Source organism: Osmerus mordax, chromosome 20 (assembly GCF_038355195.1).
Source record: "Osmerus mordax isolate fOsmMor3 chromosome 20, fOsmMor3.pri, whole genome shotgun sequence".
Classification (NCBI taxonomy): domain Eukaryota; kingdom Metazoa; phylum Chordata; class Actinopteri; order Osmeriformes; family Osmeridae; genus Osmerus; species Osmerus mordax.
The window spans coordinates 11,514,756-11,541,421 of record NC_090069.1 but is presented as its reverse complement, the minus strand read 5'-3'; the positions used below and the strand labels follow the sequence as shown (position 1 = coordinate 11,541,421).

At 41.3% G+C, this 26,666-nt stretch overlaps 1 protein-coding gene across 1 annotated transcript in view; it reads left to right on the top strand.

The window, feature by feature from the left end:
- LOC136964282 (pappalysin-1-like) overlaps positions 1 to 26,666 on the top strand; it is a 316,793-nt gene that overhangs the window by 68,605 nt on the left and 221,522 nt on the right. Inside the window, exon 7 of the mRNA XM_067258338.1 lies at positions 7,289 to 7,790. Within this exon, the coding sequence (XP_067114439.1) occupies positions 7,289 to 7,790 (502 nt within the window). The remainder of the gene's footprint in view (positions 1 to 7,288; positions 7,791 to 26,666) is intronic.

Below are 26,666 nucleotides of genomic sequence, written 5' to 3'. Positions count from 1 at the left end.
AAGTGGATGAAAATGGATGGATGGGTGTAACGAAATATTGATTAGGTATAAGTCAAACCTTTTTCCAAATAATATTGTCTGTTAAACAATTCCAACACGAACTAAAGAGGGTACTATTTCTGGAAGGGTGTGTTTGCCTGCGTCGGTTGCAGATGGATCCGTCTATTAACTGTAATTTTTACAACTGATATTTCTGTATATTTTATATGAAAAGGCCTACTTATTATTTATAAAAATTGCATAGATTTAAAAGCATACATTTGTTGCTTGGAAGAGGCCCCGGGGAAGACCCAGGACACGCTGGAGTGACTGTCTCTCGGCTGGCCTGGGAACGCCTCGGGGTCCCCCAGAAAGAGCTGGTGGAAGTGGCCGGGGAGAGGGAAGTCTGGGCCTCCCTGCTTAGGTTGCTGCCCCCACGACCCGACCCCCGGATAAGCGGAAGATGATGGATGGACATTTGTTGCTGCTCATTTACAATTCAAAATATTAAAAGTGAAGTGTAGAATGAAACAGTTGTCTCATTTCCCCTGCAAGAGGGATTCGTGATAAGCTATAGCCTCAGTTGAAAAGTTGGATCAAACGAAGATATTGGGCAATCCGGTTTAAAAAAGTTTTTTTCCCTTCTGGTGATATTTTCAAGCATTTTCAACCCGCTGTGAATCTAGCTGAACCCCCTTTGAAGTTATTCAAAAAACGTTGTCACCAGCAGTAGGCCCTATTTCAGATGGAATTGCGATTCAAACAGTACCATCTGCGAACTGAAAATATGCCCCCAAAAACGTAAATAAGCTTGACATTTATTTATAGGGAAATTGCAAATTCAAAAGAAGTTTGCTGGTAGCGATCATTTTCAGTAACAATGTCAAATGCGACCATTTGTTCTCAGTCTAGAGCCCTGTGTGGAGAAGCTGACCCCAGTAAATAGTGCTACAAGCAAGCTAGAGTTCCTGTTGCTAGCCAAACTTAACTGAGGCCCGAGACATTAATTATACATGGTCAGACTGTATGATCCCATTACACGACACAACATGCACAATCAGGGTGACCAACAGGATTATCTTAACTAACAAACAATAACATTACACACATTTAACTGAACGAACACAACAACTGAAATCCCTCGCACGGCTGTTGTAACCAAACTATTTTCAACAACTCTTTGCGTTTTTGGTATGCCGCACTGCATGCTGGGTACACAAGGGCGCTGATGCTACAATATTTATGTAGCTGTCTTCCGACTGCGTAATATGACAAGATGCTAGTGACGCGCTTGTGAGAAAAAAGTTGTGCACTGCATAAAACATATCAATGGCCTACTACAATTGTAAATATTCTTTGGCCTCTTCTCCAATTGGTCCTTGATACAATCAAATCTAATATTTTATTTCCATTCTGCACAGTTTTTGGGGACTTTCCACATCAGCACCCATTTCCCAGTTCCTCTATTCTGCACTACTACACTTTGACTTTGAAACTTTCATGTAGGCCCATACATGTAGGCCCACTGTAGCAGTTACAGATATACCACAGATGAGAGTGAATAAGAGATAATGGTAGTGGGATGGTGTTCCACTGTTCTGCTTCTCTTTTTCACCACTTTTATGAAACATTTCTGGGCACCACTGCTTTTGCCTGTTAGCGTGTGCAATGCTTGGGAAGAAAACTATATGACAAAAATAATGTTTAATGTAACCGGCCTTTCTAACAGTACAACTGGCCCAAACTTGGCACCCCATGGTCTAGAACCTCCTCTAGCTGCATTTCAAATCAAGACAAGAGCCTTTTCATTAGGCCCAGTGGCAGACTCATGCTGTTTGAGGTTGACAAATGTCACCACTCATGGACTTCTGCCTAAATTGACATGCACCAACTCAGAGCAATGAGTTTCAACAACCATTAGCACATTTACTCTATTTTTTTTACTCTACTCTTAATGCAAGACTATGTTTCAGTTATTGTCTGAAATTCTCTATCACCAACTGTCTATGGAGGAACCCTCCCTCACCAAATTGCTTTGGTCATGCTATCTTAAAAGTCTAGTCCTTAGTTTAATTGTGCCAAAGAAGATAAAATGACCAAGCTGTGTTTGGTTGATTCAACTTTATAGTTCTGAAGAAGAAGACCTTCTGTTTCTTTTAACAGTAGAATTAGCTGTGGCCAAACTAGCCACAGAATGGCTACTAGTCTAGAATGGCTACTAGACCAAGGAGTGAAGGTGGGGTTTCGTCAGCCCACAATGTCCTGACATGTTGTGTGTGCGTCTTCCCAAGCTTGCGCATGTGTCAAGGGCTCTGGCCTCTTGTGTGTGTGAGAATGTGGAGCGCGCGCGCTGAGGAGCAAGGGGAGACATTACATTGGAAATATCCCTAGCAATTAGCCAAGATTGCATTTTTCAAATATTCACAAAAAATAAATTTTTCATCTTACAGTCAACCTTTTCTCAGATTTGTGTACTAAACATTCTCAAGAGTCTTCATATGAACTTGGGATTGAATCAGAGTATCAGTTTTTGTGTGTTTTTGTGTGTAAAGCATTATTTTAGCCTTAGCGATAAATTCGATTTGCTTTTTATCAATCATTTTTGGAGATTTGAAGTTGCCTTTGCACATGGTAACATGTTGTAGTGTCTTCCTTGTGACATACCAAGTTTGGTGTTGATTTCTCAAACATTTGCTGAGATATGACCCAACTTCCTGTTTGGTTGCTTTGTTGCCGATTTTGATTGGCTGTACCGGACAAACGGTTTTGAAAATCATAAATCCCTATGATAACTTTTGTGAGGCTCAGTCCAGAGATCATCCCTGGCAATTTTGTAGAAAATTGGACCAAAAATGTAGGAGGAGTAGCGAAACAACATGTTTCCGTAATCTGTATTGTACAGAAAAATCCAATATGGCGGCCGTTATAGCTTCTAGAGCCTTTTTTGTTCCTCATGAGAAATAAGGCATATGTAATGAAGTTCAGAATTTTGGGATTTATGGCCTGCAAATGGCATCACTTTGAAAATTGACATATTGGGGTGTGGCCTGTAGCGCCACCTATTGTCTCACATTGCCCATGTTTGGTATGGTAGTTACTAATGGTCTGCAGTTTCAACATGCCAAATTTCACAACTTTTTACGGTACTGGTCTAGGGGCTGCCATTGACTCCCTTGGGTAAAAAATAATAATAATACCACCAATAACAATAGGTTTCCTCCTACCGGAGGAGCCATAATAATAAGAAAAGGTAGAAACACTTAAGTGGCTTCGCGGCTTGGCCACCAATAATAACAAAAGGTAGAAACACTTAAGTGGCTGCGCCGCTTCGCGGCTTGGCCTCCAATAATAATAAAGGTAGAAACACTTAAGTGACTTCGCCGCTTCGCGGCTTGGCCATCCATCCATCCATCATCTGCCGCTTTTCCGGGGGTCGGGTCACGGGGGCAGCAACCTAAGCAGGGAGGCCCAGACTTCCCTCTCCCGGGCCACTTCCACCAGCTCTTCCTGGGGGACCCCGAAGCGTTCCCAGGCCAGCCGAGAGACATAGTCCCTCCAGCGTGTCCTGGGTCTTCCCCGGGGCCTCTTCCCAGTGGGACGTGCCCAGAACACCTCACCAAGGAGGCGTCCAGGAGGCATCCTTATCAGATGCCCGAGCCATAGGTGAGGGTAGGAATGTAGATTGACTGGTAAATAGAGAGCTTCGCCTTTCGACTGAGCTGCTTGATCACCACGACGGACCGATGCAGAGCCCGCATCACTGCGGACGCCGCACCGATCCGCCTGTTGATCTCGTGCTCTATTCTTCCCTCACTCGTGAACAAGACCCCAAGATACTTGAACTCCTTCGCTTGGGTCAAGATCTCCTCCCCGACCCGTAGATTGCACTCCACCCTTTTCCGGTCGATAACCATGGCCTCAGATTTGGAGGTGCTGATTCCCATCCCAGCCGCTTCGCATTCGGTTACGAACCGCTCCAGTGAGAGCTGAAGGTCACGGCCCGATGAAGCCATCAGGACCACATCATCCGCAAAAAGCAGCGACCCGATCCTGAGTCGTGTCAACCAAGACAGACCTACAACATCCAGAGCCTTAAGGAACTTCGGGCGGACCTCATCCACCCCAGGGGCCCTGGCAACTTTTAAACAAAATAGTCTATCTTAAATCTGTCTGCTGTTCTGAATTCACCACAACATTACACATGTTTCATACACTCTAACTTATCCTCTATCTTGTATTGAAAGTGGTTAAAAATTAGGTTTTCTAAAAAGGTATTGCAGACGGAGAACATTTTTGTCAAAATGGCTCCGTGAAATCGTCTTGATAGAGGATGATTTGCCTTACATAATCAAATAAATATTTACATCATAAGAAAGCCCTACTTCTTGTCTTCAACATGGTATAAACAGTTCAGGTATATTAATTGAAAAAGTATGCATATTCACACAGGAAAGTGTTAAACTGTGAAAATTGACTCGGTGAGAAACAGTTCTGTCAGTACTTTATGACGTCACAATGGAATTTGACTTGAAAATTCTGAACCATTGAAACCCATGTTTTTTGTACTTTAAACTTTAATATCTGAAAAACTTTAAAAGTTATCAGTGAGAAAAGTAATAGCACACTAGAGCAGTTCAGACTTTATCAAATAAAGTTTGAACGGTGTTTCTAGCTTAAAAGGTGTGAACTAGTAGGCAACAGAAAAAAAGTGGTCAGAAGAGGAAAATTAACTAGAAAGTGCATTTCCTGCAGAAAATGCGTTGGATGCTGAAAGCTGAATTTTTTTTTTATTGCTGAAAATACAGAACTAAGAAAATACCCGCAAGCTGAAATGAATTTCAAAAATGTGTGAGTCACACAAAAGAGGCAGTGTGGAATCTGAACTGCATCATCTAACAATGCTAAGAGCTGAAATACAATGCGGGAGAAGCTGAAAGCTGAACTGTTAAACTGTAGAAGTAGTAGAAGAAGTAGAATATTCGTTTTAGTAGCTGAAATCATAGTTGGGATAGTAATAGCTGTAGCAGATACAGTGCTATCAGTGGCGTAGTAGAACAAAACAGTTCCATTAGCAATAGTAGTAAAAGAGATATTAGCAGCATCTGCAGAATTAGTAGTTGTAGTAGTGGCATAAGATATATCAGCAGGGGCAGTAGTTGTAGCAGCACTAGTAGTGGTAGTAGTTGTGTAGTAGTGCTCTTAGTCTTTTAATGAGACAAGTTGACTGAATAGCTCTGTCTTGTGACTCCACTAATCAGCTAATACCAATCACCTGTGTAAGAGACTGAGTGGCGCTTGTCTGTGTGGTTGCCACGGTGATGGTGCAGCTATGATTGCTAACGCGCTGAGGGCAGAGAATAACAGAAATTTACCTAGAATCCACACCTCAAACAAGTTAACCTAGACGCAGAACTATATGTCCAATCCAAAAAAAATCTGAAACCATAGATATCTTTTATATGTCTGTGCAGTCAGAAATACGACTCTTCGGGCAGTTTCAAAAACTTGTTCCTTCTGCTTTCTCTGAGAAATGTGTCACCAGATTTGCATTGGTCTCTATGGGGCGAGAGTTGGACTTTGTCTCGCTTTCGTGGGGCTCTGAACAAATGTGTAAGTCTGTTGGATCCCACAGACAACTGTCTACGACCAGCACAAAATTAGCTATCTATTGATCCAAAATTGTGGCAAGGCTGGCAAATTAGAAATATTTTTTGAAGAAGATTTCGAAGCTCCCCTCCAGCGTTTCAGTCAGCACTCTAGGCTCTCCACATACACACCCATGTAAATGTCAGAAACGGTTTGTAAAACTCATGAAACATAATCAGTGATATTGCAAAATGTGGAATCTGAACTGCATCATCTAACAACGCTAAGAGCTGAAATACAATGCGGGAGAAGCTGAAAGCTGAACTGTTAAACTGTAGAAGTAGTAGTCAGTCAGGTGGTTGAGCGGTTAGGGAATCTGGCTAGTAATCAGAAGGTTGCCAGTTCGATTCCCGGCCGTGCAAATGAGGTTGTGTTCTTGGGCAAGGCACTTCACCCTACTTGCCCTAATGTCCCTGTACTTACTGTAAGTCGCTCTGGATAAGAGTCTGCTAAATGATTAAATGTAGGTAGAAAGCTGAAAAGTCATAGCAGTCATAGCCTGAAACTGCTGAATTTTTTGATAGCTTAACGGTTTTAATAGCTGAAGATTTGAAGGAGCTGAAAGGTGTCACGGAAGAAATGGAAGAAGATGAAGAAGTTAAATAAAGATTCAAATAACAATTCTTGGAATGCTGAAGCAGCATTCCAACAATTCAAATAATAAGTATGCAGAATAACAATAGTGTTTTTGCTCCCAGCAAACACACTCAAAATATATATGAAAGAGAACAATGGTTGTGCTCTCGCCAAAGGCTTGAGCACACCCAATAAATATGTATTAGAGAGAACAATGGTTGTGCTTTGCTGCTTGGCCACCATTTAAATGGAAACCTATTTTATCGCTAACGTTAATATTATGCTTTACACATCGTCTAGTCATAAACCGATATTTTGATTCAATCACAGGTTCATATGAAGACTCTTGACAATGTTCAGTACACAAATGTGAGAAATAGTTGAATGGAAGATGAAAAGTACATTTATTGTGAATATTTGAAAGAAGCATGCTCGGCTAAATGCTCCAAGTTGATGTCTTCCTTGCTCCACAGTTTGCGCGCAATCCAAATACTCACTGACTCCAGAGGCCGTTTACACACGCGCAAGCTTGAGGACACGCACACACCAGCAAGGCTTTCTGGGAAGGGTGGGCTGACTGTTGAGAATACATACAACAACAGCTAATGCTACTGCTAACAGAAACAGAAGGTCTTCTTCTCCAAACTATAAAGTCAACCAAATACAGCTTGGGCATTTTTTCTTCTTCTTTGGCACAATGAAACTAAAGACTTGACTTATTAATCCTTAATATTGCTATATTTTCTAATATAGGTGTATGTCCCTCAGGATAATAGGAGAAACTGTAGACTCCAATCATCATTGACGATCAATCTTCTGTCTTAATGCATCAGCTCTTTCCCTGTATAGGTACTGTACTTAGCTGTTATGTTACCATGAAGCTATAAATGCAAAATGTCACTTCAAATTTACACCAGTCTACCTCTTTAACGTCTGCAATTTAAGTAAACTTAATGTTTTTATCTACAGAAAGGCAACATTAGTTTTGTTTTCTAATGTTTATTGGGTTTTATTTAGCTTTGTTGATTATTATTATCTTTTCATGTTCCTAAAACTCTGATTTCATTGTTGACATTTTTACCCCCAGGACCACCGGATGTGGAGCAGGCATGTGAGCCTAGTGTCCGCACATGGAGCCCAAACGCAGGAACCGAGCAGGGAGTTGTGGGACTGTCGGAATGCCCCTTCCAAGGATGCATGCTACAACTGGAGTTTGCCCACCCCCTGGTGCCTGAGTCCCTCACTGTGTGGGTCACCTTCTTCAGCCCGGAGGAAACTGCCTTACCTGCCATTCACAACATCCTCTTACTTACAGTTAGTGGAAACAACCTGTCATTGGGTCCTAGTGATGTGTTCTGTGATACACCGTTAACCCTTAAGCTCGATGTGGAGGAAGAAGTGTACGGGGTGCAGTTCTTTACCATGGAGCAACACCTGGAGATTGATGCAACCCTCCTGACATCCAAGCCAGATTGTCCACTGTGTCGGCACCTCCAGCCACTCCGCCATCGCCTGCTTCGCAATCCACCATTTACCCACGCCTCCAATGGTCTGCTGTTGAATGACCCTACCAGGCGATATACAGACAGGTTGGTTGCTGGGAAGTAACTTTTTAAATAATGGACTGGCATAGATGACAGATGTACTGATGTATGTGAGCAACTATGGATTAAGTTGTTGCATCCAGTATGAATTAAGATTCAGCCTAATGTGTTTATTGTTTGCATGTGTTATATGCTATAGCGAATGAAGGATAGAGTGGGGTGAGAAATCATCAGTTTCATCAACATTAAGAAATCAATTGTAAAAAAACAAACAAACAAAAACTCAAACCCCATACACTTGTTGACCCTGCAGAAGACAAAAAAAAGGCAAATCAAATTTGTTCTCTGACTTGTTCTTGGTCAAGTGGGCAAAAGCCAAAGTTATTGTGCTGAGTCATGCAGATGCAGGCTGATTTTAGCTTGGGCTGTGTTCACCGGCTTACCCAGTTCCAGAGGGATAGCTGGTGTGCTCCACCTGGCCCGGAATACCATATTCTTTAGCCAAGCACCAAAGATCTGGGCTGTAGGCACCATATAAATCTCCACTCTGGGATCGGCCTCACCTCACTCACTTCTCAGAATCTTTTGATTTCAGTCCAGAACTTGTCCAGGGTCAGGCAAAATTCAGGTAGGAAGGGAAACGATACAGTATACTGTATCAAAAAGGGAACTTTTCTCTTTTAATGAAAATTATGCAAATTTGACAGTTACATTTTAGGTTTAAAGACTACAAATATGTTAATTAAAGCGATTACACTAAATCTACTTTTTTGCCATAGAACACTGGATATAAAAAGCATAATAGCTAATATTAATGAAAATGTATTTTGATATGACACAGAATATTTAAGACCCCTCAGTCATTTGGTGAGGTGCAATCATTTTATGCACTGTGTAGCTGTTTTTTCCCCCAGTGTAGCTGTTTGCAGTGCACTGTTTGCACTGCCACAGGCATCTTATTGCCTGCTACACTCGTTTTTGTTTATGTCCCATGAAGATCAAGGACAAACATTGTTTGTTGATGGCATTTTATGCACAGAGGCAATAGTTTAGTGCATTTCTTTTGCCGAATGTGCTGACTAGATGCAAGTTTCACCTCCGTGACATTATGCCGTGTGTTGTGCCATTTCACTATTGTGCTGTCAGCATGGTTCACATGAGAAGGAAAGTAGTTGATAAGAGGCAATAGGACAAGTGTCTCTTATGCAAGATAGAGAGAGGTGTATATATGCTATATAGAGTGCCTACTGGCACAATAGTAAATTGATGCTGGTTGGTGGATATTTATAAATGTAGTGCATTTTCATAGCATGAAAATGACATTGTCTGTATTTATGGTTGTGCTGTAGCCAATGGTAGCTCCCCATAGTAACTTGGTCAGTGGTGGTGGCTGACTCTTTTGTAATGTTAAAACGGTTTGACCTCTTTCCCACGGGGTAGGGGTCAGGTAAACCCACAACAGAGGGCAGGGGCTTGGCATGGAGTATAATCCAGATTAAAAGTATTAGGTTCCAGCATTGGAAGTTTATCTGTCCTTAATTTTTTTCCAGCAGACAGGAAGATTTAACAAAGTTCAAGAGTGAAAGACTGAAAAGTAGATAAATGATAATCAATAAACTTGTCACCCCTGTACAAACTTGTACCCCTATACACACAAACACTCACACACACAAATTGGGGTTGGAGAACCCTTATCATTCGTACATTCCTGTAACAAACATTTTTAGTAGTTTTCATGCTGATGGATGTGTGGTGACTGACAGTTTTAGCTACTGCCAGAATATTTGCATTGAACACAGTTCAGTGGTTCTCATATCCTAGTGTGGGCCTCGATGAAGGGTGGGGGAATAGGGTGAATTAGGTCACTGCCCTTCATCAGAGTTTGAGAAAAAAATTGTAGTATAGCAGCCTCTTTGGCTGCCGTGGTTCAATTTAAGGATGGACGTTTTGAAGGCTTGAGAGTGGTAGAGGCCAGGTCACGGTGGCAGGAGTAAATTATGAAGGAGTTTGTCAGGGGTTGATGAGAAAAGCAGAGTTTCATGGAGCGGAGTGTAAGGCTCAGATGGATGGGGGTGAGCTGCTAAGAAGGGCAAGGAGGAGGTAGGAGGTTTGTGAGGTGTGCGGGATGGGACCTCCTGGCCTATGGGCTAATCCTGTTTCTGACCCAGCACTTCTGAGCTGTCAGAACTTTAAATCAAACCTCAATCCTAATTTGACAGGACCTCCAAGTAGTGGGGAGGGAAAGGGGCAGCCTGACTGCTTACCAGCCAACCACCCCTCCCATCAAACCCTTACCTTCCACCACCACATACTCCTTTTCTCCTGAGACCCCTGACCAGACTATCCAACCATTGACCACAAACCTCACCACCCCTGCTCCCCTTCTGTCAAGTCCACTATTGTTTTGGCTTCTTGACAGCCTTATGTCTTAAAATAATGACAGTTTCTGTCATATTTATGCTTTCAGATTTTCTTGCATTTCAACTGTAATTGTATTAGATATGACCTGTATGCATAAGGGGGGTTGGAAAGTTGTTGAGGAAAGCAAAAATATATTTTAATTATTGAAAATTAAACCTCAAATTTTAGAATCAAGATGGCATCATTACAGCATGTTGTTTGACGCATTATGTGCGACAATTGTTTTTGGTCTCATTTCCACAATGCCTCACAGTGCAGTGGTGCATTTTCTCTGCTCCTTCCACTCTCTCTCTCTCTTCACCAAGGAGAGTAACAATAGTGTTGATCTTTGCGTAATCTATCTAAAATAAACCATATTGATGAATGATATTCAGGGACATGCATGGCCGCGGGAACTAGTGGTGCTGAGGGGGCTGCAGCACCCCCTGACAGCACGAGAATTAAAAACTAGAGAGGGTACAATTTCTGGGGAAATTGTAGGGTGTGCTTGCTTGCGTCGGTTGCACAGGGGTCCGTTTTTTAATGACATTTTTACAACTAATATTTCTGTATATTTTATATAAAAATGCATAGGGCCTACTTATTATTTATAACGATTACATAGATTTAGATTGCTGCTCATTTACAACTCAAAATACGAGTTAAGTGTAGAATGAAATATGACGTCTTCTCATTTCCCCTGCAAGAGGCAGCCTCATAGCTGAATCAACGAATAAATTTGGCAGACCGGTGGAAAAATTGACCTAATCTCTATGACTTAAACGTCCTTTTAAGTTTTCCCTTCTCGTGATATTTTCAGGCATTTAGCCTACTCATATTGCATTCATTCATTAATAAAGAACCCCCTTTGAAGATTATTCTACGACGTTACCGGCAGAAGATAGAATCGCGATTCAAACAGTACCATCTGCTAACTGAAAATATGCCCCCAAAAACGTAAATAAGCTTGACATTTATTTAGTGGAAAATCGCTCATTCATAAAACGCTCACTGGTAGCGATCATTGTCAGTAACAACGCAAAATGCGATATAGCCCTGTGTGGAGAAGCTGCCCCGGTAAATTCTACTACTACAGTACAGTACTAGACTACTGCTGTGTTCGTCTTGGTAGCGATTGCGTTGGTTGAATTCGATTAAACGTTCCGTTGTACGGTTTAGGCTGAAATTAATTATTTTCATGAACAGATTGACAAAGTTTAGGCTGTGGCAATGAAGTTCAGGTTAGTAGTCAGATAGTTTCACCTATTGAAAGACTTTTGATTTAAGTAAGGGGAGTGCCGAACATGTTCTGTCGCCGTTTGACTTCCTAAACAGCTGTGTAGATGTTTTTGTCGTGTGTCTCGCGTAGGCTACAGTGTTGCAATGAGCAACACTGGTTTGAAACCACAGGTAATGATAATTTCACCAACAAATCGTTTACTTGTAATGTAATGTCATAGTAAATCCTACAAAGAAAATGTATTTGTGAGGAATGTTTATTTTAACGATTGAAAACAGATGCATCATAGACCACTGTGGTATGTGTTGCCCGGGCAACAGAGGCTAATGTCATGCTAATGCTTCAGTGAAATAGTAGACTACCGTTTCCAAAAGTAGATGTGGGCCTACTTCCTTATTAATATCAGCTAATATTGTACATTACATTTCATAATTGTGTTTCACATCACAAAGTAAAATGAGTAAATAGTTATCACCCTTGCCTCTTTGCTTGTGGCGTTTCTGCAGCTGCCTTGCAGTGAAGCTATAGTTAGCCTAGCTATCCCCCAAGTTAACAGATGCGAAACGAATGTTCTGCCAAAGGTAGTCACGCGTGTTTTCGTGACGTAGTGACGTTAGCAACGTCAGTGACTGTGGCTAGCAAATTAGCCACCGTTAGCTTCACTTTTCACCACAAAAACGCAATTTCTACTTAAACCATGCAACGGAACGTAAATAAAAATACAACCAACGCAATCGCTAACAAGATGAACCTTTTGACACCGCCGTTGTGTATGTAGTCCAAATATTGACTGATCCTTAGGGGGGCGAAAATAAATAATAATAAAAATAAATACAAATATAAATGAGAGAGAACAAAGGTTGTGCCCTTACCCAATGATATGACTTGAAAATCCACCACCACGGCACAGCCACGCCGTAGCGAACTGGCCATCAGGAGAAGAATAACGATGGAAAACCAGGCTAAGAAATGTAAGGGTGGGGCTGAAATATTGAGACAAAAAGACATCACCTTCACTACACAAGGTTTTACCAATTGAAAAACGGCTAAGTTTATTTGACATAAAGCTCAAAACTATTTTGCGCTCAAATAGAGGCCACAAAAATTGGTTCATGCGCTATGCTTGCTCGCATTAAGTATCAAACTCCTGAACTAGCATCATATCAAACACAGAATGTGCATGCATTAGCAGGGCAGCTGTGGTGGCGTATACGGGGGCCGGTTCTGGGCCCCGTTCGTCGTAAGGGTTGAAGCTAAGTTAATCAATTGTCCCTTTAGCCCGTTAACATTAGCGAGATGAGTGAGAATAGCAAATATCGGTTCGTCAACGGCTGATCCGCATCCAAATCATGTGGTTAATTTCAATCAGGCTAAACTTATCAGGGAAATTGCACGTGCACGTCCTACTTCAAAAGGCAGGAAAGGTCGATCACCAAAACCATGATTTTCTAACGGTATGATGGCGGAAAATACGAAAGAGAGAGCGGTGATAGGCTATTCTCGCCATCTGAGCAAAACTATTATAATGAGTCACTATAAGACAATAAGCATATATTATCATGGCTAAGTCAAACACCGCCACCGCTGCCAGAGCAAGACAAGCAGCTTGGCAAAAAATTGCCAATAAGCTAAATGCGAAAGTTTTGGGGAAATGTATAGGCTCATTTTAAGTGCCTCATTACCCCAATCAATCAGATCACATTTCTTTAAATGTGCCTGCTGGTATAGGCTTAATGGAAATTAATAATCGAATGAGATCTTGCTAGCGAAAATAATGATCTCAACTCTTTCAGAATAAGTAGGCTAGATAAAAACAAGGCCAAAGAGTATCTAATTGATACGAATTCATAGACAATTATGAGGATATACTGCGCTTATATCATGTAGGCCTACTATATATGTGCATTTAGGCCTATGTGTAAATCCCTCTTTGATTTAATTGACTGGGACATGGCCAGGGAATATGATGAATTGATTCATCAGCTGGTTAAGCGCCAAGTACACTTTTCTTACAGCAACGCATGCTGCGGCTTTACCAATGTTTTCTGCATCGCCTATACTGTATAAAAATGTAGCCTATAGCCTACCTGACGCAAAAAACCTCAAGGCTATGCAGTCTGAAGAACAGTTAAAGTTTCAAGTAGCTTTATTGTCAATTTCTTCACATGTCAAGACATAAAAAGGAATCGATATGACGTTTCCCACTCTCCCACAGTGAAACATATAAAAAGCACAGGCACAACAGATAAGACAAGACATTTCGTAAAACATAGCGTTACATATTCACATACAGCAGCATAAGCTCATAATAAAGCATAAAGCTTGCTGCGGCGTGTGATATTTGCAATGTACGGCAATGTAGAAGGTCTTGCAAATAAATGAGTCCTTGTCGGCTGAATCGATATCGCTCAAACAAGAACTCATCCGTGTGAAATAAACGATCTTGGCAATCGCGAAGAACTCTATTGGTATGGAAAGCTAATCGAACTAAAATATAGCTCCTTGGTCAACTGGGTCTCTCAAAAAGGGAGCTGCCATGTTATTTTCCGGGGGTGTGGCAAGCTTATCCAGCTACACTTACGTTAGCCTGCTCTGGAGCAGGTTAGTGCTAATTGATATGTTACTATGGTGATTTATCGAAAGTTGCTTCCACGAACCAAAAAGAGGGGCGTTTTTTATCTTAGCCTGAAAATTAGCTCGCTAAACCGCTTAGCGTGCTACGACGAATACCCCCCTGGTGGGCTGTTCTGGATCAAAGTCCAGGGCCTATTTTTACTCCCAGTCCGTTCCTGCCGCCCCGCAACATTAAGCCCCCCCCCAGCACTCCAAGTAATCTGCGAACGCAAGCTGTCATGAATATTTTTTTCAAGCTTGTTCGTTTGGCCAACCAATGTCATCATGACACGCATGCTTTTTATTTCGAGTCTTCAGGGCCGGTAACTGCCTCGATGCCATAATAGACAGGTGTGACGTTGGTATGCTGCAAGAACGTTAGGCTATCTAACGTAGGATAACGTGCTAATGTCAGACAGACGCCTCGCAAATCACATCAACCATTTTTGCTGGTTACAATAACGGTGGGAGTCAGGTGGCTGAGCGGTTAGGGAATTGGGCTAGTAATCTGAAGGTTGCCTGTTCGATTCCCGGCCATGCCAAATGACGTTGTGTCCTTGGGCAAGGCACTTCACCCTACTTGCCTCGGGGGAATGTCCCTGTACTTACTGTAAGTCGCTCTGGATAAGAGCGTCTGCTAAATGAATAAATGTAAATGTCTATTTCTCTGTAACTTTTGAAAAATCTAAGCAAGAAAACAACGAAAAATGTACCTTTACATAAAAGCCAGAAAACACAACTTTAGCTGCAATTTAAGTTGAAATTCTCAAAATCAGCTTACCAATAAAAAGCAGTCTTGCGTTCAAAGTGATCACAACCACTTGTGTGATGTTAAATTGCTTCACATAAAAAAATCCAAAAATAAATAATGGGAAATGAAATTAGCAAGGGCTCTGATATCAATGTAATGTTAGCGAATGAGGGGTGAGAAGCCCCCCCCTCCCCCTTGCTAATATTTAGTCTCCGCTGTTCATCCAAAGCCAAATCTATTCTTGAGGTTCCAAACATTTTCAAAGCAATTTGGCCTTGAATGTGAGTAGTCGATCGAGTTATCTTATGTCCCATCGTTTGAAGCAAGCATTTTAGCTCTGGCATTGGTCTCCCATAGGGTTGCAAAGGGGCGGAAAGTTTCCGGTAAATTTCCGGAAAGTTTCCAGAAAGTTTCCACAGGAATTTTGGGAATTTTGAAGAAAAAAAAACGTGCCAATTTTTTTTGGCAAAAGCATATAACAGGGAACTTCAATGTAGTTGAGAACAAGACTATGCACGCCTAGCTCAGCTGGACCCTGAATGCAGCTGGTTGGGAATATTGTCTGCCAGAAACATAAACCTAATCGTAAAATGTTCTGTTGTTTTTGAACGTCTTTGTCATCAGTGTTGCGTGTGAGCATTTCAGCCCTATGCCTGGCAAGTGTGAGAGCGCCGAATTGCGTAGAGGCCAAGAGCATTATTGCAGACAGAGATTTCAATTATAGCTTGCAACATATTGAAAGACATTTTTGGACCTGTGTTTTGGAGCTTAGTTTAAAAAAAAAATTACTATGAACTGAACTAGTTCATGTAGAAAGTGAACTTTCCCAAAACTGTTTGTCAATACCTAGCATATTGATCACTTGGTAAACTGAAGCCATGTTCATTTTAATACCAAGTTTTTGTATACAGTAGACTAACTTTTTACAGCAGTGAGAGTAGGATGTATGTATGTCCACACAAAAGTTGTATTATAGTTTATTATTATTTGCATGCATGTCTGCTTATGACAAGGTAAATACAGTTAAATTACCTCAACATTTCCAGTTTATTCCTGTTAATTCCCGTTAATTGCCGTATATTCCCGTGGAAAGTTTTTTTTTTTTTTTTGCCTCCCATATGTGCTTTTTCACTGTGGTTTTATGTCAGATCAGCAAGACTAAATAGCTAAATCAATTCTCATTTCCCCTTCCCTTATTCGAAAAAGGATCAAAGACAAGTTAAAGGGGTTGTGAAAGTTGAAAACCATCCAAGCTGAATAGCCGCAGCTTATTTGTGTTTTACTGGAATAACATTGAAGCATATGAATATATATATATATATAATTAGTTTCCCTTCTCTCCACTCTTTTTCTTGACAAAGATGCTCTTCTAATCATGGCTTCGCAAGCATATTTTATTAACCAGTTATTGTCCCGGGTGGTGCTGTATCTACCCAACCTGAAATGATAAAAAAGGCATATATTCCCGTCTTTCTGTCTCTCTCTCTCTCTCTTTCTTTCTCTAAAATGTTACTTATCCTATCCCTTAAACACTTTCCTCCTCGTCCTTCAACCACCACCAAGACAAGTTTTTTTTATGATATACGGCAGAGTGTTGTTGTTGAGCATTTCACAGTACATGAAGAAATATTCATGTACACGTTTGCTGTAGCATGAGAAGCACAGTAATAATCTGAGCATTTTTACGTTGTTCATGACTGGTGTTGAAGAGGCTGTCTAAGCTTCTGTCTTTTTTTCACAGTTTTTCAAAATGTTCTCAAACCACACAATCACAAAACGCAAACCATCACAAAACACACAACATAAACATTCCCTTCATCATTTTTTTACTCAAATCGCCAATTACACAATTGACTCCTCAAATGGGAAAACACCTGTTGGCTTTTCAATGAGCAATTATAGCTTTAGCAATACATTAAAAGGCCCAAAGGAGAACAATTCGGTTTTGGGGGAAATGGATGCCAACTTTGCAAAGAGAGAAGCAGGAGATGGAGTTTTGGGTTTTGTTTGAAACAATAAACCAAACTGTCACTTTCTCTCTGTCTTCCCAGCCTAATTAGCTGCTTTCACTTATTGCACAGTTCATGTCCCTCTGTCAAGCCTGACTAAATAACCATGTGTGCATGTGGGGAGGGGTGTCTTTTTGCTTGTAAGATCCATGTCACCATCTGTTGAAGTCTATGGGAACATCCCAGGCCTGTGATAGCCACACTCTTAACAACTTCATTTTGAAAACAAAGGAAACAGACCTTAAGGGAATGGTGATAGACTATGTTGCAGAGTCACACAGTTGAAAAAGTTGCATAAAAACAAAGCAATCCTATGTAAAAATGGTCCTAACCTATACAGACGTGAACAAAATTGTTGGTACCCTCCCGTTAAAGGGGTGATTGATTGCAAAACCGATTTTACCTTGTCATAGTTGAATAACGATAGTTCGGTCGGTAAAATGACATACAGTGAACCTCAAAGTCCATTGACACCTCTTTCCTATGCAAATCTCCAAATGAAAAAGTTTGGCTGTAAAATGCTCGCTTTTCAACAAAGCCACCGGACTGACGTTAGTCCAGGGACCGCCTTTTTTGGCTCTGGTCTGTATCTTTGCCAAAATTTACATCCAGACCAGCCCACTCACTGGTGTTCTTGCCCAGTCCGAGGTAGCGTAGATCTCCGATGCTAGTTTAGCTTCACGCTGCTCTGTGTAGGCTACTTCTAAGCAATTACAAAAATAACTTTTTTAAGTATAACAAGGATATTGAAAATGGACCACGGTCGTAAATGCTGTGTTCCAGGCTGTACAGTGAAGACTAACACTCATAGTCTTCCCAAGGAGCCAAACATTCGACAAGCATGGCTGCTGTTTGTCTATGAGAAGATCCCGGCGAAGTTCGACACTCAATTATTCATTTGCTCTGAACATTTCACCCAAGACAGTTTTGACAACCTTGGACAATTTCAAGCAGGATTTGCTAAGAAGCTGAACCTGAAAAGATGTGTTGTTCCGACCGTACACTCATCGCAACCGCAAGCTGTAAGTAGACTACAGTATGATTTTGTCGTTAACAGTTATCAGCTAACCCTAACCCTGCTAACGTCTCCTGTATCTAGCATAGGTAGAATGCTAAATACGTTTCTAAACACATCAACATACTTTACTTAGCAAATGACTCTAGCTAGACTAGGTGTAGTCGGCATTAGAAGGGAAGCTTCCGAAAAAATAGCCAGAAAACAAATAGCAGTCTGGCCTATTGCTAACGCCTGTCTAGATTATCTATTTGAAAGAACTGGAGAAAGGCAGGTGCTACATACAGGATACGTTAGCATTGCTAATAACTGTTACCGACAAAATCATACTACAGCTTGCGGTTGTGATGAACATAAGGTCGGAACGGACCTCTTTTCAGCAACAGCTTCACAGCAAATCCTGCTTTAGCTACATTGTCCCAGGTTTTCAAAACCGTCCTTGGTGAAATGGTTCGCGTAAATGTGTCGAGGGTCGAACTGCACAGGGATCTTCTATGCTACGGTATAGACAAGCATCAGCCATGCCCGTCTAGTCAATGTTAGCTAGACTCTAGCTAATATGCTTTTTATTAACGCTGATTTGCAAGGAATGCAAGAACAGCTAGATAGCGAAAACACCTAGACTGTAGGCATGTAAACTAGTTTAGCTTGCTAACGCAAGAGCATAGTAGAATGTGTGATGATTTAGCTTAGTTTATTGGCAATGGGGCTAACGTTGTTTCATATTCCTGACTGTTTCATTCAAATAAATAAACCGTGTTGTTATGTAAATCTACAATTCACGATGCATGTTTGTCCAGATCTTTGTCAGGTTATTTTTCAGCAAGATGTCTAGAGCAAGCTAACTGAAGCTGAGTTGAATCACGATATAGTTTGGTTGCTATAAGCTGTAACGTTCTACCCACCTAAGTCAATCCAGCGTTTTTATTTCAAGTCTCCACCTTAGGTGTTTCAGTGAGTGCTGTTGGCCGTGTTGCGTTTTTGCTCCCCAGCTTCACTCGTTGAAAACCAACCAATGTTACATACCCTATTCGGAGACCTCAAGGAACAGTGTGAAATACCCAAAAAACCCAGTCAATCACCCCTTTAACCCTTGTGTCATCTTCGGGTCATTGTGACCCTTCAGTCATTGTGACCCCCCCCACGTGTTGCGACAACTTGACCTCATACAAAAATAAAGTGAAGCATTTTCCGTCGGGCTGTCTCACACTCCCCACAGCGCGATGGTTAAAAGAAAAGGCTTTTTATTTGTTTTTGCATTGGGTAAAGTTGCAGCACAACAATGGATCGTTGTGAACCTTTGGGTCATTGTGACCCGAAGGCAGCACAAGGGTTAAAGAAAGAAAAACCTACAATGGTCACTGAAATAACTTGAAACTGACAAAAGTAATAATAAATAAAAATGTATTGAAAATTAACAAATGAAAATCAGACATTGCTTTTGAATTGTGGTTCAACAAAATAATTTACAAAAAAAACTAATGAAACTGGCCTGGTTTGATACGATAAACAGTGCCATCAATTCTTGTCTGAACTTCAGTGCCTTTTTGCAAATCTAGTTAGATTGACAGTGGTTTTGTAAAATAACCCCAGAGTAAAGCCTTGCAGAAGTTGCTGGAACAAAATTGGATGGAAAGGGCAGGGAAACAATTGTCAGAGGCTTACAGTGCGTGTCCACTGCAGCGACGCGAATCGCTTGCCATCGCTCGCCTTCCCACAGTTCACCACGCTCGGGGGCGTTTCAAACAGATTAATGTAAAATGTAGTTCTCTAAAATCACTGTTGTAGTTGTCATGGCCAAGTGTGCAGACTTAGGTTTACGTACTCACAACATCGATCAAAATACAACTAGACTTAAACGTTGACATGTGTAAAACACGTTTTATTATATTACTCAAAGTCTGCTAATCTGTCGATACGATAGGGAGTTCCAGCCGGGCTAGCTAGCTAGTTACCACAGAACGAAGTTACGTAATGTGACTAGACTGAATTTGAAAGTACAAGCACCAACAACTTCGGCAACCTTGCGCCATGCATCGTTTTTTATTAACATCTCTGTACAAATACAGCTATGTATCGTACAGGACTGGGTAAGCAGCCACACAAACGATTAGTTTCTCCTCTACCTTGAAACCTAGAAATGTTCACCATGGTTGCTACGTTACGAGAAACAAGAAAACACTCCGATTTGCCATCGCTAGCGAAAATCGCTCCTCATTTGCATAAAGTTGAGAAAATCTCAACTCGGTTGCGTTGCGTCGCTACCCACAATGCACCACGCAAGCGATTCGCCTGGCTCCATTGAAAATGAATGGAAAACATGTTGTCGCTCGCATCGCGTCGCTGCAGTGGACACGCACTGTTACACAACATGTTTATAGAGGACAAAACATAAAACATTTTACTGAAAAAATCATACCCACAGTACCACGAGGCAAACTTGATACCAGGGGCGTTGTTAGACCTAAAACTCTACTGGGGCACAGGCCCCTATTCATATCCTTTTTTTTTCTTCCAAGCGTGCTGCACACAATGCACTACTCGACTATAGAAACTCCTCTTGCTTAACCCACCATACAACATATCAGGGGCGCACATTTTTTGGGTTAGGGCCTATCATTTAGAAACGTTCTTTAGTTTTGTCATGTTTTCTTAGCCTATCTCAATTCTGACTTGTGTGCAGAGTCCGACACCTGGACTTCTGTGTGCGTGCTGCAGTGGCTATTTGGCAAGCTCAGAAGAGCGCGCTGACATGTGAAGGATTTAAAATCAATTTGTGTCTATTCCAATATGTAATGATAGTATTCAATGACACAAATCTGTGTTCTAGAAAGAGTGGTCTGGAGTCGCAGAGGTCCCATAATATCAGCTTTAATGCAGCAGTTGGAAATCAACAAGTACAGAGCTCTGGGGTTGTCTACGTTTCCCTACCCGCAACAGAGTTTGGGCTGGTTCACGAAGTCCAACTGGCTATCTGTCCCTCCCCAGCATATATTTATACAGTGCAATTGAAACACAAGTATTAAAAAAGGGTTGAGCTTGTTCTCTCGTGCATCGGGGAGTTGTTCTTGCCTACGCGTCCCACCTGCTCGGGTGCCGTCTCCACCCGGTTTCAAGGTTGTTTCTGAAAATGAAGAGATAGAGACACAAAGAACAGCCTGCTTCCCACACTCAGTGTGAGACCCTATGTTTAAGCCTGAGCACACTTCTAAGTTTCATAACTTTAATAAGCACAATGCATAACTTTAATAAGCACAATATATTCTTTAATCCCTCTTTTGATCTCTGAAAACACCAGAGATCAATCAACATAGCCCGGACCAACCACCGTCTCCTCGTCCTGGTCAGCCAGCCCCAGCAACGGCATTTGTAACCCCGTCTTTGGGTTCTCCACAGCTGAGCCAATGATCTGGTTGCACAGGGACCTGATACACGGGATAGAGCAACAATCATGTTGATACTGATATAGTACACTCTTAAGTAAAATAGCGGAAACCTTCTTAGTCCAGTACAATTCTAGTGTGGTCAAGCAGTATCACTCTTGACCTAGTCGTAACCCTCTTTTCCGGACTCTCACATTCATAGCAATAGCAAAAGGTTCACTGGCCCTTCTCCACCAACTCCTGGAACGTATGACTGGATTCTGGAGCAGCAGAACACATGCTCCAGTGGTACCACGTACTTCCTTTCCCCAGCACCCTTAGGGCGTGCGAGGTTCTCTCGATGACCTTGAATGGTCCTGTCCATAAATGTACAACAGACTTCCCCGAACATCTGATGATGTATTGGGGCAGGTGGGACAGGGTCTTCAAGGGGAAGGGGTAGATCATCCAGTAAGAAAGGGGGGGGACATGGTCTCCAGGGGAATGGGGCCTTAGAACAGGGGTTAGGTATTCAGACCCGCCGGTCTGACTCGTCCTGAAGCAGAAAAGAGTTACAGTCCCAGCATCACCTTATTTCCCATGATCAAGCAGTAACTGAGTCAAATGAAATGCGAACAGTAAGGTGTGACAACAAACCCAAATGTAAAAAATATCCCATTACCGATTACACAATGTTGACATACAAATCAACAATAATGATGAGACTATGCAGCGTTATGGCCAAGTGGTGTGGACACACTGGACACACCACTGGGTCCCACCAGTGGGAAAACCCTAATGATGATATAGGGGAAAACCCACCGTCACTCCACAGAGTGGACATTCGACATCCATGTATCCACGGCAGACCTGGACATACTCACAGGCCCCCTTCACCACATACATACAACTTCAGCCAAGCTTTTAGAATTGTAATAAAATAAAATAAATTCGAAACAAATAGAAAAACCAGAAATTAAACAGGATATTTTAAAGTTTTCATAAGATCCCTCCTTTCATTGATAACTTTAATCAATACCCAATCTCCTCGTTTGACTCCTCCACTCTTTGGTTTACTGCTTCACCTGGAACAGAATTTAGCAGAAGACATCTCTTTTCTCGTGAGCATTAGGTTTAAGTTGTGGAGTTATGATCTTCCATAATTCTATTCAAATGTTGTTAATGCATCTGGTACAGGACTGGGAAAGATTTCAATCCACTGTAAACATATCTATAATTACCAGGCAGTATTGACCCTTCAGTTTTCTTATTGTTGAGCAAACACATGTAACAGCATCTAATAAGACCATACATCATCATTTGATATTCAACTCCTATTAGTCATGCCTAGAAATGACAATCTGTTTCTTTGTGCCCTTCTTTAGAAAATCAACTGTTAGTCTAATTTCTTTCACTCCAAAAAACCTTTTCTGTCTTTTAAAACAGTTAAGTTTAAGACCAATATTGTTTTAGATTATCTATTTTACCAAATCATAGCTCTTTTTATCAAAGATATGATCAAAGCAATTTTCATTATGCCAAACCAGAATCCGTATGCTTCTTAAATGAAATATAAACCAAATCATGTTCTTAATGTAGCTATTAACCAAACATTTTTCCCAACTATATTTTCTATAAAGGTCAGATAGGTAGAACTTCATAACTCGTTTTGCTGCAGTTCAAAACGAGCCAATTAGCTCAAACCATCATAACCACAATTTATCAGACTTGATGAGTCTTCCCAAATTATTTCAGAACTGAATGTTATAATAACCCTCTTCAGAATACAACATTATCACAGCCTAACTGTTTATCCCAAACAGTATGCCAGGCTCAAATGAAACTTAAAACCAAATTCTAATTAATTCCAAATAAAAGTACATTTAGTTATTTTCTCATTTTTAACCAAATTACATCTAATACCTTTATCAAAACTCTTAAAAACCCTAGATTTTACTATTTTGACTTAAAATGTTATCCCATATACCTTCAAAGTATATTCATAGTTTCCTCTTCAAAACATCAGTGTTTAAACCAATCATCTCTTCACATCCACAAAACGTTCTTGTTTTATTTCATAACCTTCCATGATCCTCTCTAAACCAATCCTTTATGTAACTTTCCAATTGCTTCCTCATAATTTTTCACATACATTTCCTCAAACCATTCTTTGACCAACACAGCTGTTTAGCGTTTACCGTCTATTCACTTAATTTTGCTCTAGTATAACTCTTCCAATTGTATTAGAACCAATTTATAAACCAGGGGTATACCCTCTGGGATAACCTTTGTAAGATATCAACGTAACTGACTCTTTTAGCCCCCATCTTTCTCCAACTCTCCTCGGGATTTCTTTAACTTCTTGGTCAAAGGAAAAAACACACCACACTCCTCTCTATTTTTATTAAACTCAATCTGACTCCACACAAATAGACAGTGTTCTAACCCTTGGAGAGGACTCTAACCTCCCTCTGGACAAAGACAACGAGTTTAGGGACTCTAACCCCTGGAGAGGACTCTAACCTCCCCTTGGACAAGACAACGAGTTTAGGGACTCTAACCCCTGGAGAGGACTCTAACCTCCCCTTGGACAAGGACAACGAGTTTAGGGACTCTAACCCCTGGAGAGGACTCTAACTTCCCCTTGGACAAAGACAACGAGTTTAGGGACTCTAACCCCTGGAGAGGACTCTAACCTCCCCTTGGACAAGACAACGAATTTAGGGACTCTAACCCCTGGAGAGGACTCTAACCTCCCCTTGGACAAGGACAAAACACAAAAACGGTTGATTTCCCACCACTGTTGGTTTGACTAGGTACGATGAAACATAGTAATCGTCTAAATTTGGTTCTCAGTTCCGAATAGCAGTACTTTGAATTAACAGGTGTCTGCTTACCTTTTTTTTAATGTTGAGGCGCCTCTGACGATTACATCTGCCTCCTCGTACCGGTGTATGGGTCTCTCTCCCGATCTGTCGGTCGGGCCGGAACCCTCTGGACTCCCTCTTTTCAGCGTCGGGGTCACCATTTGAAGGATTTAAAATCAATTTGTGGCTATTCCAATATGTAATGATAGTATTCAATGACACAAATCTGTGTTCTAGAAAGAGTGGTCTGGAGTCGCAGAGGTCCCATAATATTAGCTTTAATGCAGCAGTTGGAAATCAACAAGTACAGAGCTCTGGGGTTGTCTACGTTTCCCTACCCGCAACAGAGTTTGGGCTGGTTCACGAAGTCCAACTGGCTATCTGTCCCTCCCCAGCATATATTTATACAGTGCAATTGAAACACAAGTATTAAAAAAGGGTTGAGCTTGTTCTCTCGTGCATCAGGGAGTTGTTCTTGCCTACGCGTCCCACCTGCTCGGGTGCCGTCTCCACCCGGTTTCAAGGTTGTTTCTGAAAATGAAGAGATAGAGACACAAAGAACAGCCTGCTTCCCACACTCAGTGTGAGACCCTATGTTTAAGCCTGAGCACACTTCTAAGTTTCATAACTTTAATAAGCACAATGCATAACTTTAATAAGCACAATATATTCTTTACATGGAATTCTGAGAGCGTTTATTGGGATACTGCGTTTATTTTTTCCGGCATTATCAATCTAAATTAATGCACTGACTAATAAAGTAAATTGTTAAAACTCTAGCTTTCGATTTTACTGGGGCAGAGCAGATTTATACTGGGGCACGTGCCTCAGTAAAAAGGGTCTAACGACATCCCTGCTTGATATGTAGTGAATAGCTATTTTTAATTATTGGGTGTGCTCAAGCCTTCGGCTAGAGCACAACCTTTGTTCTCTCACATATATATTTATTATTATTTATTTTTGCCCCCCTAAGCCTCAGTCAATATTTGGACTACATAGACAACCTAGATGTCAAAAGTTTCGTCTTGGTAGCGATTGAGTTGCTTGTATTTTTATTTACACTCCGTTGCACAGTTTAGGAGGTTACAACGTTTTTGTGGCAAAAAGTGTCTTCTGTCAACGAAGGGTACCAGTGCTAGCCTACGTCACTACGTCAGCACACGTTAGACGCATGGATACAACGTGATAGAGACGTTCTAGCACGCAAATTGGAGCTTGGATTATGAGTGAAAAATGCCAACCCACAAAATTACCAACCATTGGGTTTTGTTGAGAAAGCAATTTCGAGTGGAACTGCCATCTCGGATTTTTTATTTAGGTTGTGAAAGTCTTTGTAATTTGAGCGAGTGCGAGTCGCCCGTGAGACTGCCTAGGCGGCAGCCATGCCTCATAGTAGTTTAGTATTTTCGTAATTTTATAGTTCGGTCAATTCTGCACCAAAAAACAGAAGGAGGGCAATGTTATGACGATATGACTATTGTGAAGACAGCCAGATGGTGAGATTTTAATGTAGGTTGCTGTAAAAACTTTGATTGGTTTGCTACGTGAGAGCCCCGTCAGCCTCCGTTGACGATTGCTTCAGCTGTTGTCGATCTTTGATGAGTATTTTCTTAATTTCGTACCAGGGTCAATTCTACATCAAAAATCAGAAGGAGTGCAGTGTTTTAAAGATATGGCGATTGCGAAAATAGCCAGCGGGTCAGCATATTTTTGTGATTTGTGTAAAACTTGGAATTTGAGTGACACCGCGGCTGGTTTTGACGTTAGCCTCAGTCAGACTCGGCTCGCAGTGTGTAGTACTGTCTTCAATGCCACAGCTAAACTTTACGTCTACTTTACTTTCTCATTTCCGGCGCTTTCAAACAATCAGTGAAATGTGGAGCAACAGCAGCTAGCTTGCCTCTAGCAAACTTATTTTGAATTAGCCATTTCCCTCTACATTAATGTCAAACTTATTTACGTTTTGGGGAGCATATTTTCAGTTAGCAGACGGTACTGTTTGAATCGCGATTCCATACTGCCAGTGACAACGTTGTTACATTAGCTTGTTTCAAAGGGGGTTCGCAGCTGTTTCAAAGGGTGTTCTTAATGAAATATGCAATATGAGTAGGCTAAATGCTTGAAAATATCACTAGAAGGGGAAAACTTAGAGGACGGACCCACCAGCAACCGACGCAAGCAAGCACACCCTACAATTTCCCCATAAATTGTACCCTCTCTAGTTTGACACATACAATCTCATTCTAACTAGATAATAACTCGTCCAAATGAGGCAAAATTTGGTCGTCCAACTAACAGGTGACTTTTGTTATTTTCTCTTCATATTTTTTTCCCCCGCATGTAAGGACTTCGTAAGATAATAACCAATTTGGGTTATGGTGTTCATTTTAATTTCTTTTAAAGCTTCATTCAGCCTATAAAATGCAGTTCTGTGTTAATAATTTTCCATATTATAATTTTTTGCCGCCCCCCAAACCCCCACCAGCCAAATAAACAGGGGAGTCAGGTGGCTGAGCGCTGAGCGGTGAGGGAGTCGGGCTAGTAATCTGAAGGTTGCCAGTTCGATACCAGGCCATGTCAAATGACGTTGTGTCCTTGGGTAAGGCACTTCACCCTACTTGCCTCGGGGGGAATGTCCCTGTACTTACTGTAAGTCGCTCTGTA